Source organism: Habropoda laboriosa, unplaced genomic scaffold (genome assembly GCF_001263275.1).
Source record: "Habropoda laboriosa isolate 0110345459 unplaced genomic scaffold, ASM126327v1 scaffold11, whole genome shotgun sequence".
NCBI lineage: Eukaryota > Metazoa > Arthropoda > Insecta > Hymenoptera > Apidae > Habropoda > Habropoda laboriosa.
This window is the reverse complement of record NW_017100150.1, coordinates 588,772-601,639: the sequence shown is the minus strand read 5'-3', so window position 1 is coordinate 601,639 and position 12,868 is coordinate 588,772. Positions and strand designations below refer to the sequence as shown.

Sequence of the window (12,868 nt, the reverse complement as noted above, 5' to 3'; positions counted from 1 at the left end):
AACGTAATTAATTTTATAATTTTTTATAAACTTAATATAAAAACAGATTTTTTACGATCATTTCATTTTCCAATATCTTACAACGCTTATTGTTAGTATGCACTTATTCATGAAAAAGTGTTTGTACTCCTAATTTCTCCATTTATTACACTTAATCCTAATTGTACAAATGCAATAAATTTATATGTATTTATTAAATTTCCTTCTGTCCCTTCCGTTAATTATTTTCGCCTTAAATACGCATACGTACATATGTATAGCCGATGAAAGAAATATAGCGAGGTCATGAAATCGGTCAGGCGTTAAAGTTTACACGTTCGAGCGTATCGATAAGCGAATGGAAAGAAAACTGAGAAGATAAGAACCCAAAACTTCAATCAGGGCCGCAATTTACGACCTCGCTATATTTGTTCCACCGACTATACTTCATAATTTTGTGTCGATCAACCGTACGTCATAATATTTAAAATGGAATTCTTGACTATCTAAAATATAAGTTCTACCACATTGTTTAATAATTTATTAACTATAGCCTAACCTAACCTTGCAATGCCGTTTTATAATTATTTAGTTACATACATTTTTAACGCATATGTATTTAAACCTTGCACAAATATTTGTTATTTTTGCGGTCGTGTTTTAATATTCAATAGTTCACATAGGAATGAACAAGTGGAAGAATCATAAATGGTTTCTTGGGAGGATAAAATGACTTGAAAAAGAAACGCTGTTATCAAACGTTTTTCCCTCTTTCAGATTGTCCAGGCAGTTGAATTTTCGATTGTAATAAAGATACAGAGATAAGCTATATTGTATGCTTGGACTTTTGAAAGTGCCTATGTATGGAACTTTAATGCATCAATGCGATTAATGGAAGTACATATGTATACCGTTGGGTTGCTATAATTCCCCTTCGAATTTTACGAGGTTATAAAGTTCGTTCGCCACGTTCCACGACGATTTGTATAGAACGGCTATTGTACATACATATTAACTTAACAACAAAATACTTGTTCAAATGTGTTGAATGACTGATCAAACTGTAAGATTTCATTTCAATAAATATATATTTTCAATAAAGTAAGAAAGATAGGTTATGCAATAATGTTGATTTTTCTCGATTTTTATATTTTTCTTTTTATATCGTGTTCCACTGGAGTTGGTGTGGAAGAGAGTGTGTGCTGTTTAGTCAACGAATTGCTGTTTTGGATAAAAAATTTTGCTTATTGTTCGTATTGGGAAACTACTGCAACGAACGCACTTTCTCGAGACGCGCATAAAACGAACTGACTATCGACAAAACAGATGACGATCTACGAGAACCACGACGGTCGCCTCGCCTCGACTCATTACATATCGCCAACGAGCGGAACCATAGAATCTGTTATTGGGAGATACGCTCGGCGGTGACGTAAAAACCAGTGGCAAAAGACCCGACGTCCTGTTGCCGAACACAAAGAGGACTGCGTGCACGGGGTCGGTAGTCCGACGTCACCGATGCTTCGTAGCGCGTACAGAGAGATAAGGATTTCTGAACAAAGGATCTCGCCACGAAGTGGAGAGAGTCTTGAGACTCTCCGGGAAGAGGACTGTGTCAAAAAGGCACAGTACTTACCCGAGAACCTTCAAGGAGAAAAGATCTCTAACATACTATAGTTCTAAAGATATACAGGGAAATAAGGTAACACTTATCTTTATTCAAGAGCTGTTTTCATCCCGAAGAACTGGAAAAGGGCCAAAAAGAAAATTACTTTTCTTGAGGTCCCCTACAAACCTGCAAAGTTTCAAACAAATCGGAATTTTCAGGTTACCGAAGTTCCCCTGTCGGTCGATTTCCTTCTTCAACCCTTTCACAACGACCACATCAGCCATGCTGTCTACGTTGTACAGAAACAGGTCGCATATACAGGGTGTTCCGTAACTGGTGTTATTTGCAGTCGTAAAGGGAATGATTCTCCTGATCGGAAAAGCAAATTTGAGTCTTCAAGTAGGCCTTTTAGGGCAGTGCTACTTAGGTAGCTGTTTTGGGAGCAAGCAGCGGCCAGAGCAAATGACATCGACAGTCGTAAAAGCAGTGAAGAACGACGGTAGTGATGGGAATGTAAATAGACTTGTAAATATATGATAGGTCGGCATATGTTGAAGGCATGGGTGGCATCGGTTACTTTTTTCAACATGTGCCTAAATAGTGTAGTTACAATTTCCGAAGTTTCCCGGTCGAATTTCAGGATTTTTTCCATTATTACGCGTTCCTAACGATAACCAGACTTAGTTTATTTCATTTTGCAATGGAATATCTTTTGAAGAATGAGTGTTTCGCAAAAAGAAATGGATGCGGTGTGTAAGGGAAAAGAGAATAGATAGTAAAATGGTGTAAAAACGTACTGGTACATTGTAACCTTTTGTAAAATACATTTTGTACAGTTATCCTACAATAAATAATTGGTTTTTTGATAAATATTTGTATTTCCACATTTTTCCGGATGTTCACGTCCTTTCCTTGATTTCTGTGGTGTCCTGTGAGGTCCATCTATTAACTTTTCTAATTTTTGATAAAAGTTTTTGTAAAATAAATTTTGTAAAAAGCATGCAGCAATTTTATTTAAGACTTCTAATAATTATAAACTACCATCTAAATTATTATTTAACGCGAAACCCTAATTATTCTATAATTGAAATACTTGAAAATATATTTTACTATCTACATTATTTAATGTTAAAGCAATTAAAAATTGATTATAAGTATCAATGAAATATAATAGGGATGGTGAGGATAGCACGAGAGAAATGAGTTAGACAAAGAAAGGAATAGTAGCACTTGAAAAATGAGTCAGGCAAGAAAAGAAATAGGGGTAGTCAAGGATAGCACCAGAGAAATGAGTTAGGCAAGGATAGAAAATTTTTGTGGCGCCATCTACCGCGACCCGCCAAAGCGGAAAGCGTGTTCGTTTCCGGGATACCGACGAACGCCGGAAGTGGTAGGTGTGCGCGGGAGGAAACTCCAGCGCCACCTTTTCTTAGCGTCTGTTACAGGAGAAGTAGCGGCCGTAGGACAGGCAGAAAGGCGAGTCAAGGGCAATCGAGCGGAAGCAGCCGAAGAGTGAAGAACAGATTATAAAGCAAGAAATAGAAAATTTTTGCAGTGTATATATATCGTGTTGTTAATAGTTTCAAAGAGTCTATTTTGTTAAAATATATTTTATTCGTTATACATACCCGTGCGGTAAAACAGACACTTTAAAGAAAAACCACCTATTCCCACTTCCCGCGTGGGCCGATAAAGTAGAACGCGTCTGTAGCAATCCGCTACATTTCAGTAGTAAACTAACGACATCTCGTGTTTGGCTGCGCGAACTAACAGCTCGTTACTGGGAACACAGAATGTGAACAGAAGTATTAGACAAGGAACGCACTACTGTGCGAGAAGGACAGAGAGAAAACGCCTCCTGTTGGCTGACGAGCGTCTAAACTCCACCATTCGCGGGCTAAATCAAGTCGGCCAGGGAGTAATCATTAATAACTCATTGATTAGGATGATTTTGTGATCTTTTAGAATTGAAGAATGAAGTGTGGACCTTTAGCAACTTTCAGATATAGATTTTAATACACTAGACACTTTCAATAATTAGTTATTAACAATTTTAGTACGAGATGTCGGGAACGATACTACATACCTTTACGGTTTCTCAATAATTTCATAGCTTTCTACTAAATTCTCATGCAACTAACTGTATGCGTCCTAAAGGTAACTCCTTTGACTATATTCTCATATAATTTTTATTAACATATCCCTTGTAGTTTGATAATTATTTAACATTCTTTGGGAGAGTATTGAACACGTCGCATTCAATGGTAACACATTTTCGTTATTTCAATAGATATGCGCGATTAATTATGCACTTTCAAGCATGTAGAATGTAAAATGGACTATTATTTATATATTTCAATCATTTTGGTAGCCGTAAGTGATATAGTTTATTAGATATTAGCAATTGTTTATAACATTTGCCTATACTTGAGTACAATGAATAGGGGACTCTCTCATATAATATTTAATAATTCTTAAACTAAACCAAATATATTAACCAAAATTATTTGAGAATGTAGCTAAAGGAGTTTGGTTTGTTACTAATATTTACTCAAGACAGGTTTAGCTGAAATAAGCGAATATAATTCAACGTAAATTTTGACCTCTATTACCCCACACCTAATGTTCAGATATTTGAAGCAATACACTGAATTGAATTTACATATCACCAAAAACCAAATATAAATTTTAAAGTAGAAACATTTCTCTATTTAATGAAATTAATATTAATAATTTATATCTATTCCAAGTACTAACTGACCTTGCTTAAAAATCGACCACTTATACGAAATTAACACTCACGGAACTGTTCAAATCAAAAGACTGCTATCGTCATGGAAACGATGAATATTTGGTAGATACGTTAGTAACAAGTGACAGTACTATACAGAGTCAAGTCACGCTCGAGGTTCTTCTGTGGTTAAGGAATAAAGATAACCGGAAGTACCGAGCTTTTTCCTATGCCATAGTTCAAGGAGGGTTAAGCGGAGCGTATTCATGATTAAACAATTGTACAAATACTTCCGGTATCGTGAATATGTTAAATTGAAGAAATTATGTGAGCAATGCTTATTTCTTTAAACATAAAATTACTTTCTTTCCTGTTTGTATAAATAATAATGCCCCTTTCAAAAATATTTCCGTACGTAACAATTATTTGTCGAATTAAGTATTTTAACATCCGTCAAATTAAGCCGAAAAATTCGCAACAAGCACTAATCACAAATTTTATAATTGAAAATGAACTAGTATATTATATTAAACCGGTAAGATTCATACAATTACTAAACAAGACGTTACTGTTTATGTTCACATTTAATATCATTAAACTCAATATTCATCGAATTCATTGTACTCGATCAATAACATTTATGCTGCCCTAGTTGAACGTAAATAACATTGAAACAGGTTTTTGGACAACAGTAATGTTACTAATGTACATTTGAGATAAGGTCGTGGGATTCCAATTATAAAACTTGAATCTTCAATGATAAACTTGAACTGTACTCATTAACATTTAATGTATGCATGCCTACACTCTTCACGTGATCTAGGAGTGTAATTATACATTATACCTCTAACGGTGTATTATAAAAGTGTGAAAAATTTGGACCTTACCCAGTTGTCGGTCAGTAGTACTTCGCGGAAGTCTCCAGAGTGATTCGACTCTATAGAAATTGAAATAAAATTAAACCCTAAAAAGATATACTCCAATCAAATTAAACGTGTGGAAAAAAAAAGAAATAGGAAGGAAAAGCAAGAAAAATTGAAATTTCGAAATTGGAAAAATAAAATAAAAGTAAAAATTGTTTTCTTGCTTATTCTAAATAAGAAGCAGTTGTGATTATATAAAATTTTCAAATGAAATAATTTTAGAATGAACAATATACACGAGACTTGTCAACTGAACAAAAATGAGAATCTGAAGAACAACGACGTCAGCCAGATACGGAAATTTTACGCTGGGAAATGCATACTTCTTACGGGGTGCATCGGTTTTATGGGCAGCGTCATTTTGGAGAAACTTCTTCGCACTTGTGTGGAAATTGACAAGATCTACGTTGTGATCAGGACGAAAAAGGGTGTGTCGATAGAAGAACGACTAAAGAAACGCTTCGAAAATGTTGTAAGTACCGAAGAAACTGTAAGAATTGAAAATCAACAACTAACACTTTTGACCTAATTATTTCAGTTAGTTTGAACGATACAAGCAACGTTTTATATGTAATTTGAATGGGATCGGGGAGCGTATACGCTGCGAGAAGGATTTTTCGCTGCGGGCAAAAAGAAACATTCATATTTCTATCGTTTTCAGCTGTTCCGTAAATTGCACGAATTGAATCCAAACTTTATGGAAAAAGTCGTACCGATTAATGGTGATCTACAAAGAACCGACTTGGGTCTCTCACCTGAAGACCGTCGATGTCTAATCGAGAATGTTGATATAATAATTCATAACGCGGCCATAGTGTACTTTGAGGCAAGACCGTCCTATCTTTTGCGGACGAACGTGATTGGCACGCAGAAGATGCTCGAATTAGCAGCAGAATGCAATCATTTAAAGATGTTCGTGTACGTTTCAACCGCGTACTCACATCTTTACAACGAAGTGATCGAAGAGAAATTTTACCCACCACCGGCTGACATAAAACTAGTCGAAGATATGATACGAGCCGATGAAGAGACGAAATATGGAATTAGCAAGGAACAGATAAATGATTTCGTAGGGAAATGGACTAATATGTACACCTTCAGTAAAGCCATCTCCGAAAGCGTGGTCGAGGATTTTAGCAGAACAGCATCGTTCCCTTGCTTGGTCTTCAGACCTTCTATCGGTATGAATGCATTATTACATTTCCATTTCAATTCGACGATAAAAACGTGTTGGAAAAAGGTGTTGAACTAGTATCGTTTATACTGAAGAACTTGAATGAAATTGAAAAGGGACGTCGTCCGAGATTCATGAATCACTGTAATACACCGGGTGTATCATAAAAAGTGGGAAAATTTTTAAGGCTGAGATTGTACCTTATCGAACGAGAAATGTTCTGTTCCAGGAGGGGAAATCTTTCGATGCATGCGGTGGCGTTGCAAGTGGAGGCGCCTAGATGATTTGTAGGTACACTGAATTTTTTTTAAATGGGACACTATATTTTGTCCTCTATAGTCTCGTAGTGTTCTGCGTGATGAGTTCATCGACCACGGCACAGTTTCATCCAAGGTCATGCAAGATCACACGATGCCAAAGACATTACCTTGTATGCTCCGGGCAAAGAATAGTTGACCTTGAAATTATCTAGACGCCTCCACCTATAACGCCACCGCATACATCAAAAGATTTCCACCCATGGAACAGAACTCAATCGGCCAGCTTTATGAGAATCACCCTGGATATAACCTGCATGAAAAATAATAATGTAAATGTACCAGCTTGCTTCGTAGAATCAGTAACAAATTCTATATCATTACGTTTCACTGAAAATATATTACGATCGACCGACCTGCTTTCGAAGATTTTTGAAAAGACAAACGATCTCAATAGCGATTTTGTTATTCTATTGAAAGATCGAAAAAAGAATATATTTTAATGCTCAAGGCTATTAATTGTAAGAGCAACGATTTGCAATACATCTTCAGACGTTTGATTTCTTGCTCTATCGTCAACTATTCGTTTTAAAATAAAAATGTCCCTTTTAATATCGTAAAATAGTGAAAATTAAATATTGGAAATTCTACTCATTTTGCGAACAGTTGTACCACCATATATGGAACCGCTGCCAGGTTGGATAGGAAGCCAAAGTGGGCCTGTAACACTGACAGTAGGAATCTATCTGGGTATAGTGCATGTGATACAAACGTGGGAAGATGCGCTGTTTGACATAATTCCTGTTGACATCGTGACTAACAGTCTCCTGGCGTTAATCTGGGATTCTACTGTTCACAGGTACTATGAATATCATTAAATTAAATATGATCCTTTAATAAAGCATATCCGAATGTCTTTGTTTATCGGCATTAAAATTTCTGCGAAGAGCTTAATATTTTTATTATTTTCTGTAGGAAGTCAAAAGAACGACAAGTTTACAATTGTGCATCATCTGACTGGAATCCTATCACCTACGGACTAGCAATAGAATCAGTTATGAAAACAGCGTATAAATACCCATCCCTTAAAATGGTTTGGTATCCATTCTTAGTGTTTGTCCCAAATTTCGGTGCTTTAATTGTACTCCACCTAATACTTCACGTTATACCTGCTATAATGGTTGATATAGTTCTCGTGGCTCGAAGGAAGAAACCAATGTAAGTTTCAAAAAATAATTTCAAAACTGTACACGAATAAGAATGCTTCGAGTTCGATTTAAACGGTAGTTCGTTAAATTGCTTTAATATTTATTTGAAAAATGATGAAAAAATTGTAATATCTTATTATGGATTCAGATGTTTGAAAGTTATATGATATTCTTTTTCACAGAGCTATCAGTGGAGTGTGGAAGGTAACGAAGAACTTAAGGGTTCTATCGCGCTTTATTGCTGCCAGTTGGATCATAAAATCTGATAATATCCGAGATGTACAAACTCGTATGAATGATGCCGATATGAAAGAATTTCCGTTTGATTTAAAAGTACTGGACTGGCATAGATATTCAGATATATTTGCAGGATATTTCCGAAAATTAATAAAGGAGACACCAGAGTCATTACCAGCTGCTAAGAAAAAGTATCAAAGGCTAATGATACTCCACTACACTATTTGTAGCTTCCTCGTGTTCTTCTTGCTTTTCTTTTTATACAGAGCAATGTGTAATGTTTTCAATTATTAGTAAGGTAATAAGTATAACATGAAAATTGTATAAACACATGTTAGTTTTATTTAACAAAGAACAGCCATTCCTAAACTCGCCGTTTTATATCGTAGAGAGTAGGTATAACCACAGACGAGGTACAGACACAGACAACCTACAGAATAGACCTTGCACCACAGACGACGTACAGGATAAACCTAAATAGCATCTTATGGGACTTTTTGTTCGGGGCTTTGGGGCCGAGAAGATCCTTACCATTTTCGTGTAGACCCGTATAGGTATGCAGTATCGTTCCCGGCATCACATACTAAAATCGTTAATAACTAATTATTGAAAGGGTCTAATGCGTTGAAATCTATTTGTAAAAGTTGCTGAAGGTCCACACTTCATTCTTCAATTCTAAAAGTTCACAAAATCATCGTAATTATTGAGTTATTAATGATTTTGTACCGGTCGAATTGATTTAGCGTCTGAATGGCGGATGTTAGCGATCTGCGGGCCAATAGGAAACATTTTCTCTCTGTCCTTCTCGCACAGTAGTGCGTTCCTTGTCTAATACCTCTGCTCACATTCTGTGTTCCTAGTAACGAACCGTTAGTTCGTGCAGTCAAACACGAGATGGCATTGGTTTACTTTTTAAAAATTTTTTATTCTTGTCTAACTCGTTTCACTAGTGCTATCATTGACTACCCGTATTCCTTTCCTTGTCTTACCACAGACGAGATATAGGGTAGATCAATCATCTTATAGGACTTTTTGTCACACGATTTGAAATACCGACGTCGTTCAAAACACTCTGCGCTTAAGAACGGTTATTTTAAAAACAAGCTGAATCGCGCACAACGATCGATATTGATCGTGTGTACATTGTTACTGTATTGTCAATACACTCTTGAATCCCAAAATGCAAATATGTGTGACTGAATCCATTCCGATTCATCCTAAGATTTGAAATTTTGTCCCCTTCGTTATTTAAAATAACAAATGTCAAGTGTTCTTGATTTCAATTCCTACCACTAATAGCACAATGATATAATACCAGTCTTAATCGATACAGTAGAATGTTGGTAATGGAGTTCCGGAACCCCGGGGTCGTATGATAAAAAATACAATGGATGAGTGGTTTACCCTATATCACAAACGAGGTACGCACAGACCAGATACAGGATAGACCTTGCACCTAATAAATTTTTGTGTCAAACGTTCTGAAATACCAATCGTGTAAGAAATCAGAATTTTTGCTATACCCTCTACGATATAGAGCGGTGAATTTACGAATTGCACACAATCCAACTATCAAAGATGATAAAGTCGACAGATGTACAAAATTCTCTTTTATTAAATTTGCATATAAAGGTACTTACATTATATTGGATTGGGTAGAACTACTTGGGTAGAACTGTTCACGATCTTTTCACAGCACTTATTTTGTTATTTGTAATTTCATAGTTACGTTTAATTCCAATTCCAATCACTACTAATGTTGTAATCTTATTCTAGACTGAATCAGTAACGTTGGTAGCGACTCGAAAATGGTAAGGGTCTCCTCGACCCTAAAGCCCCGGACAAAAAGTCCCATAAAATGCAAGGTTTATTCTGTACCTCGTCCGTGCCTATATCTCGTTTGTGGTAGAAGGCACAACAAAACCTCTGCCTTTTTACACAAGCGGTATTTCAAGACGTGAGACATAAAGTCCCATAATATGATTGGTTTATCCTATACTTAGTGATCAGATCGATACCTAATCGATACTATCGATACGAGTCCGTAAATCATGATACTGTATCGAATAGTATCGAAGAAACATAGGTATCAAAAATATCGATATATCTTTGATACTTTTTTGAAAGTATCGATACCCATTTGATACCTCTATGAGGGTGTCGATACCCGTTTTTATACTTCTATGAAAGCATCGAGAATTAATAAGTAAAAAGAGGAACAGACTGAAAGACACTACTGTTGACAAAATATTCCTTCTTAGTAGTTTGCTATAACATCTAATTTTGTTGATATTCAACGAAATATATTACTTAAGAATAAATAAATTAAGATTAATGAATTATGGGTTATTGAATGTTAGAACTTCCTTAATGTAGACATTTTTCTCACATCTGGGAATACGGTTTGATGAACAATATTTTGTTTTCTATATCTCCAAGAAACTTTACAATTTGTCTAATAAGGGCATTAGGTAAATTGTTTTAACAGTGCTGAGCGTTTATATGTAGACGTAAATGCATTCCAGATTATACCATTATTAGTTTAACTGATTCAAATAGATAAATATAAACGTTTCGGTGAAATGTTAAATGATTATGAAAAATTTCGAAAGATATGAAGCGAATATTGAAATTTTCATATTAATACCAAATGGGTATTGATTCTTCCATAAAAGTATCAAACGACTATGGATACATACTTTCAAAAAAGTATCAAAGGAGTATCGATATTTTTGATACCTATGTCTTCGATACTATCATGATTTACGGATTAGTATCGACAGTATCGATTCGGTATCGGTGTGATCGACCCGTACCTGTACGATGTCTGTGTCAAAACTTTCCTTCAAGCGCAGACGGCCTATTATATACATTTCTTTTTAAAAATAATAATAATAAGTTTGTCGTAACGAGTAAATACTATTATTTTTCCTCATATGTGTTATTAATGGGAATATAGAAGAATATAGACTTTGAACTTTGAAACTTAATTTTTGTTATATTCGTTACCCAGTATTACGCAGCGGAGCATTGAAACTGAATAAATTAATTTCAATTATTTCTCATTACATACATGGAACAAGAATATCCAAACTGTTTTAGCCATGATATTTCGCATTGATAGTTAAAATACATAAAGATATAAATAGTATGGCTCCATGAACAAATGTAATTTTACAAAACATAATAATACATATTTAGCAAAGTAATTTAAACATATTTTGAATTAATTATTAAGCAAATGCTATCATAAAATTTCCAAGTAATTTTTATTGAATTTGTAACTCCATTTTAATAAAACAAAGAGTTTTTATATTGCAATAGTGACTAAAATTAACCTACCAACTTATTAACATTGTAAATGTTTAGTAATCATTCAGTACTGCAGATTAAATACAAGTAATAGATTAGATGCCTAATCATTATGCACTTTTAAAACATATGTATTTCATTTTACTTCTTTCAATTTTAGTGTTACATACTATAAAAAGATTGTAGAAATTGCTGCAAAACATTTTTAATCAGCTCCAATTTATTGGTTAATCACATTATTAAGACAATTCGTATTATAAACATTGAATAGATGATATTGTTTTATTATTTATTATTGTTTAAAAAATATTTATTAAATTGAAATAAAATTTTCTAACAATATCTTCGTCTGCAAATTATATATACTTCAAATAATTACAAATACTTTTTGAATTTACCATTAAATCAAAAGTATCATATACACTATTATGTGAGCATTACTTTCCACAAGCAATACAAGATTATTTTGTTTTATGGAAAAGTAATCAGGGAGAAAAGTGTAAAAAATATTTTAATAGGTGAAACATTATGTTGCGTGTAAAACTGTTTCTAAACATATATAAAAAATCGTAACAATATTATGAAATCGTATCTAACATGGCGTCTAACCTCAGCTGTTTCTTTACTACAAATCAGCTGTGTGTGGCGTTAACAAGTAAACTGAGATAGTAAACATTGGGAATAAATACATGGTTTGTTGTTTTTCCGCTATATTACTAACCATACAATTCAAATACGGTATGAACTTGACGAATTAATAAGAATACATTAGATTATACTTTATCAAAAAGAAATTTATACATGATATATATAAAAATATTTTTTTATAGGTATAAATTACAAATATAAAAAATGGATATAATAACAAAAGAATTACTCGTGCCAGTAAAATATATAAAAGTAACAGATGGTAGAATTTGTTTAACTGTTCACAAAAGCTGGCTGACCAACTTACTTACCATAGGTCCAATTTCATTTATTAATCATGAACGATTAACAGATGATGAAATTGCAGCTCACCCTATGCTTGAAGAATTGGGTTCTGATTGGATCAGAATATACGTCAGAGTATGTTGATTTTTATTAATTCAGAAAAAAGAAATTTTACTGTAATTGCATTTTATATGCAACATTTCATAGATCTACAATATGTTCCATATTCTTACAATTATAAAGAATATTTCTTACAAATATTATATACTTTCATGTATCCACAATCTTGTTGTTGTATAGAAAAATATTCATATTATGTTGTAAAATCTTACTTTTTTAAATTAAAATTATATATTTGTAGTATGATTCAGTAACAGATTCCAAACAAAAACATGATTTAAGTTTAGACTAATGAGCTTCTAAATAAATCTTTAAAAAATCAAAATTCATGAATGAACTGAAATTATAAAAATTATTATTATGAAAAATGCTTGCTACATAAATT

At 33.9% G+C, this 12,868-nt stretch overlaps 2 protein-coding genes across 2 annotated transcripts in view; both read left to right on the top strand.

Moving 5' to 3' along the window:
- The first annotated feature begins 5,222 nt into the window (after positions 1–5,222).
- Positions 5,223–8,562, top strand: LOC108574919 (fatty acyl-CoA reductase 1-like). Its single transcript, XM_017937590.1, has 6 exons — positions 5,223–5,387; positions 5,465–5,714; positions 5,904–6,423; positions 7,340–7,532; positions 7,649–7,891; positions 8,064–8,562. Exons 2-6 carry the CDS (start codon positions 5,466–5,468, stop codon positions 8,410–8,412), a joined length of 1,554 nt encoding a protein of 517 aa, XP_017793079.1. The 5' UTR covers positions 5,223–5,387; position 5,465; the 3' UTR covers positions 8,413–8,562.
- Positions 8,563–12,282: 3,720 nt separating this feature from the next.
- LOC108574894 (WD repeat-containing protein 81) overlaps positions 12,283–12,868 on the top strand; it is a 9,318-nt gene continuing 8,732 nt past the window's right edge. Inside the window, 1 exon segment of the mRNA XM_017937554.1 lies at positions 12,283–12,498. Within this exon segment, the coding sequence (XP_017793043.1) occupies positions 12,283–12,498 (216 nt within the window).

Bases quoted from the DNA above. Each gene is read 5' to 3' on its own strand.
- LOC108574919 (XM_017937590.1), top strand. From the start codon at position 5,466: ATGAACAATATACACGAGACTTGTCAACTGAACAAAAATGAGAATCTG. The intron at 7,533-7,648 runs GTACTATGAATA...TATTTTCTGTAG, and splicing joins TGGGATTCTACTGTTCACAG to GAAGTCAAAAGAACGACAAG. The intron at 7,892-8,063 runs GTAAGTTTCAAA...TCTTTTTCACAG, and splicing joins GCTCGAAGGAAGAAACCAAT to AGCTATCAGTGGAGTGTGGA.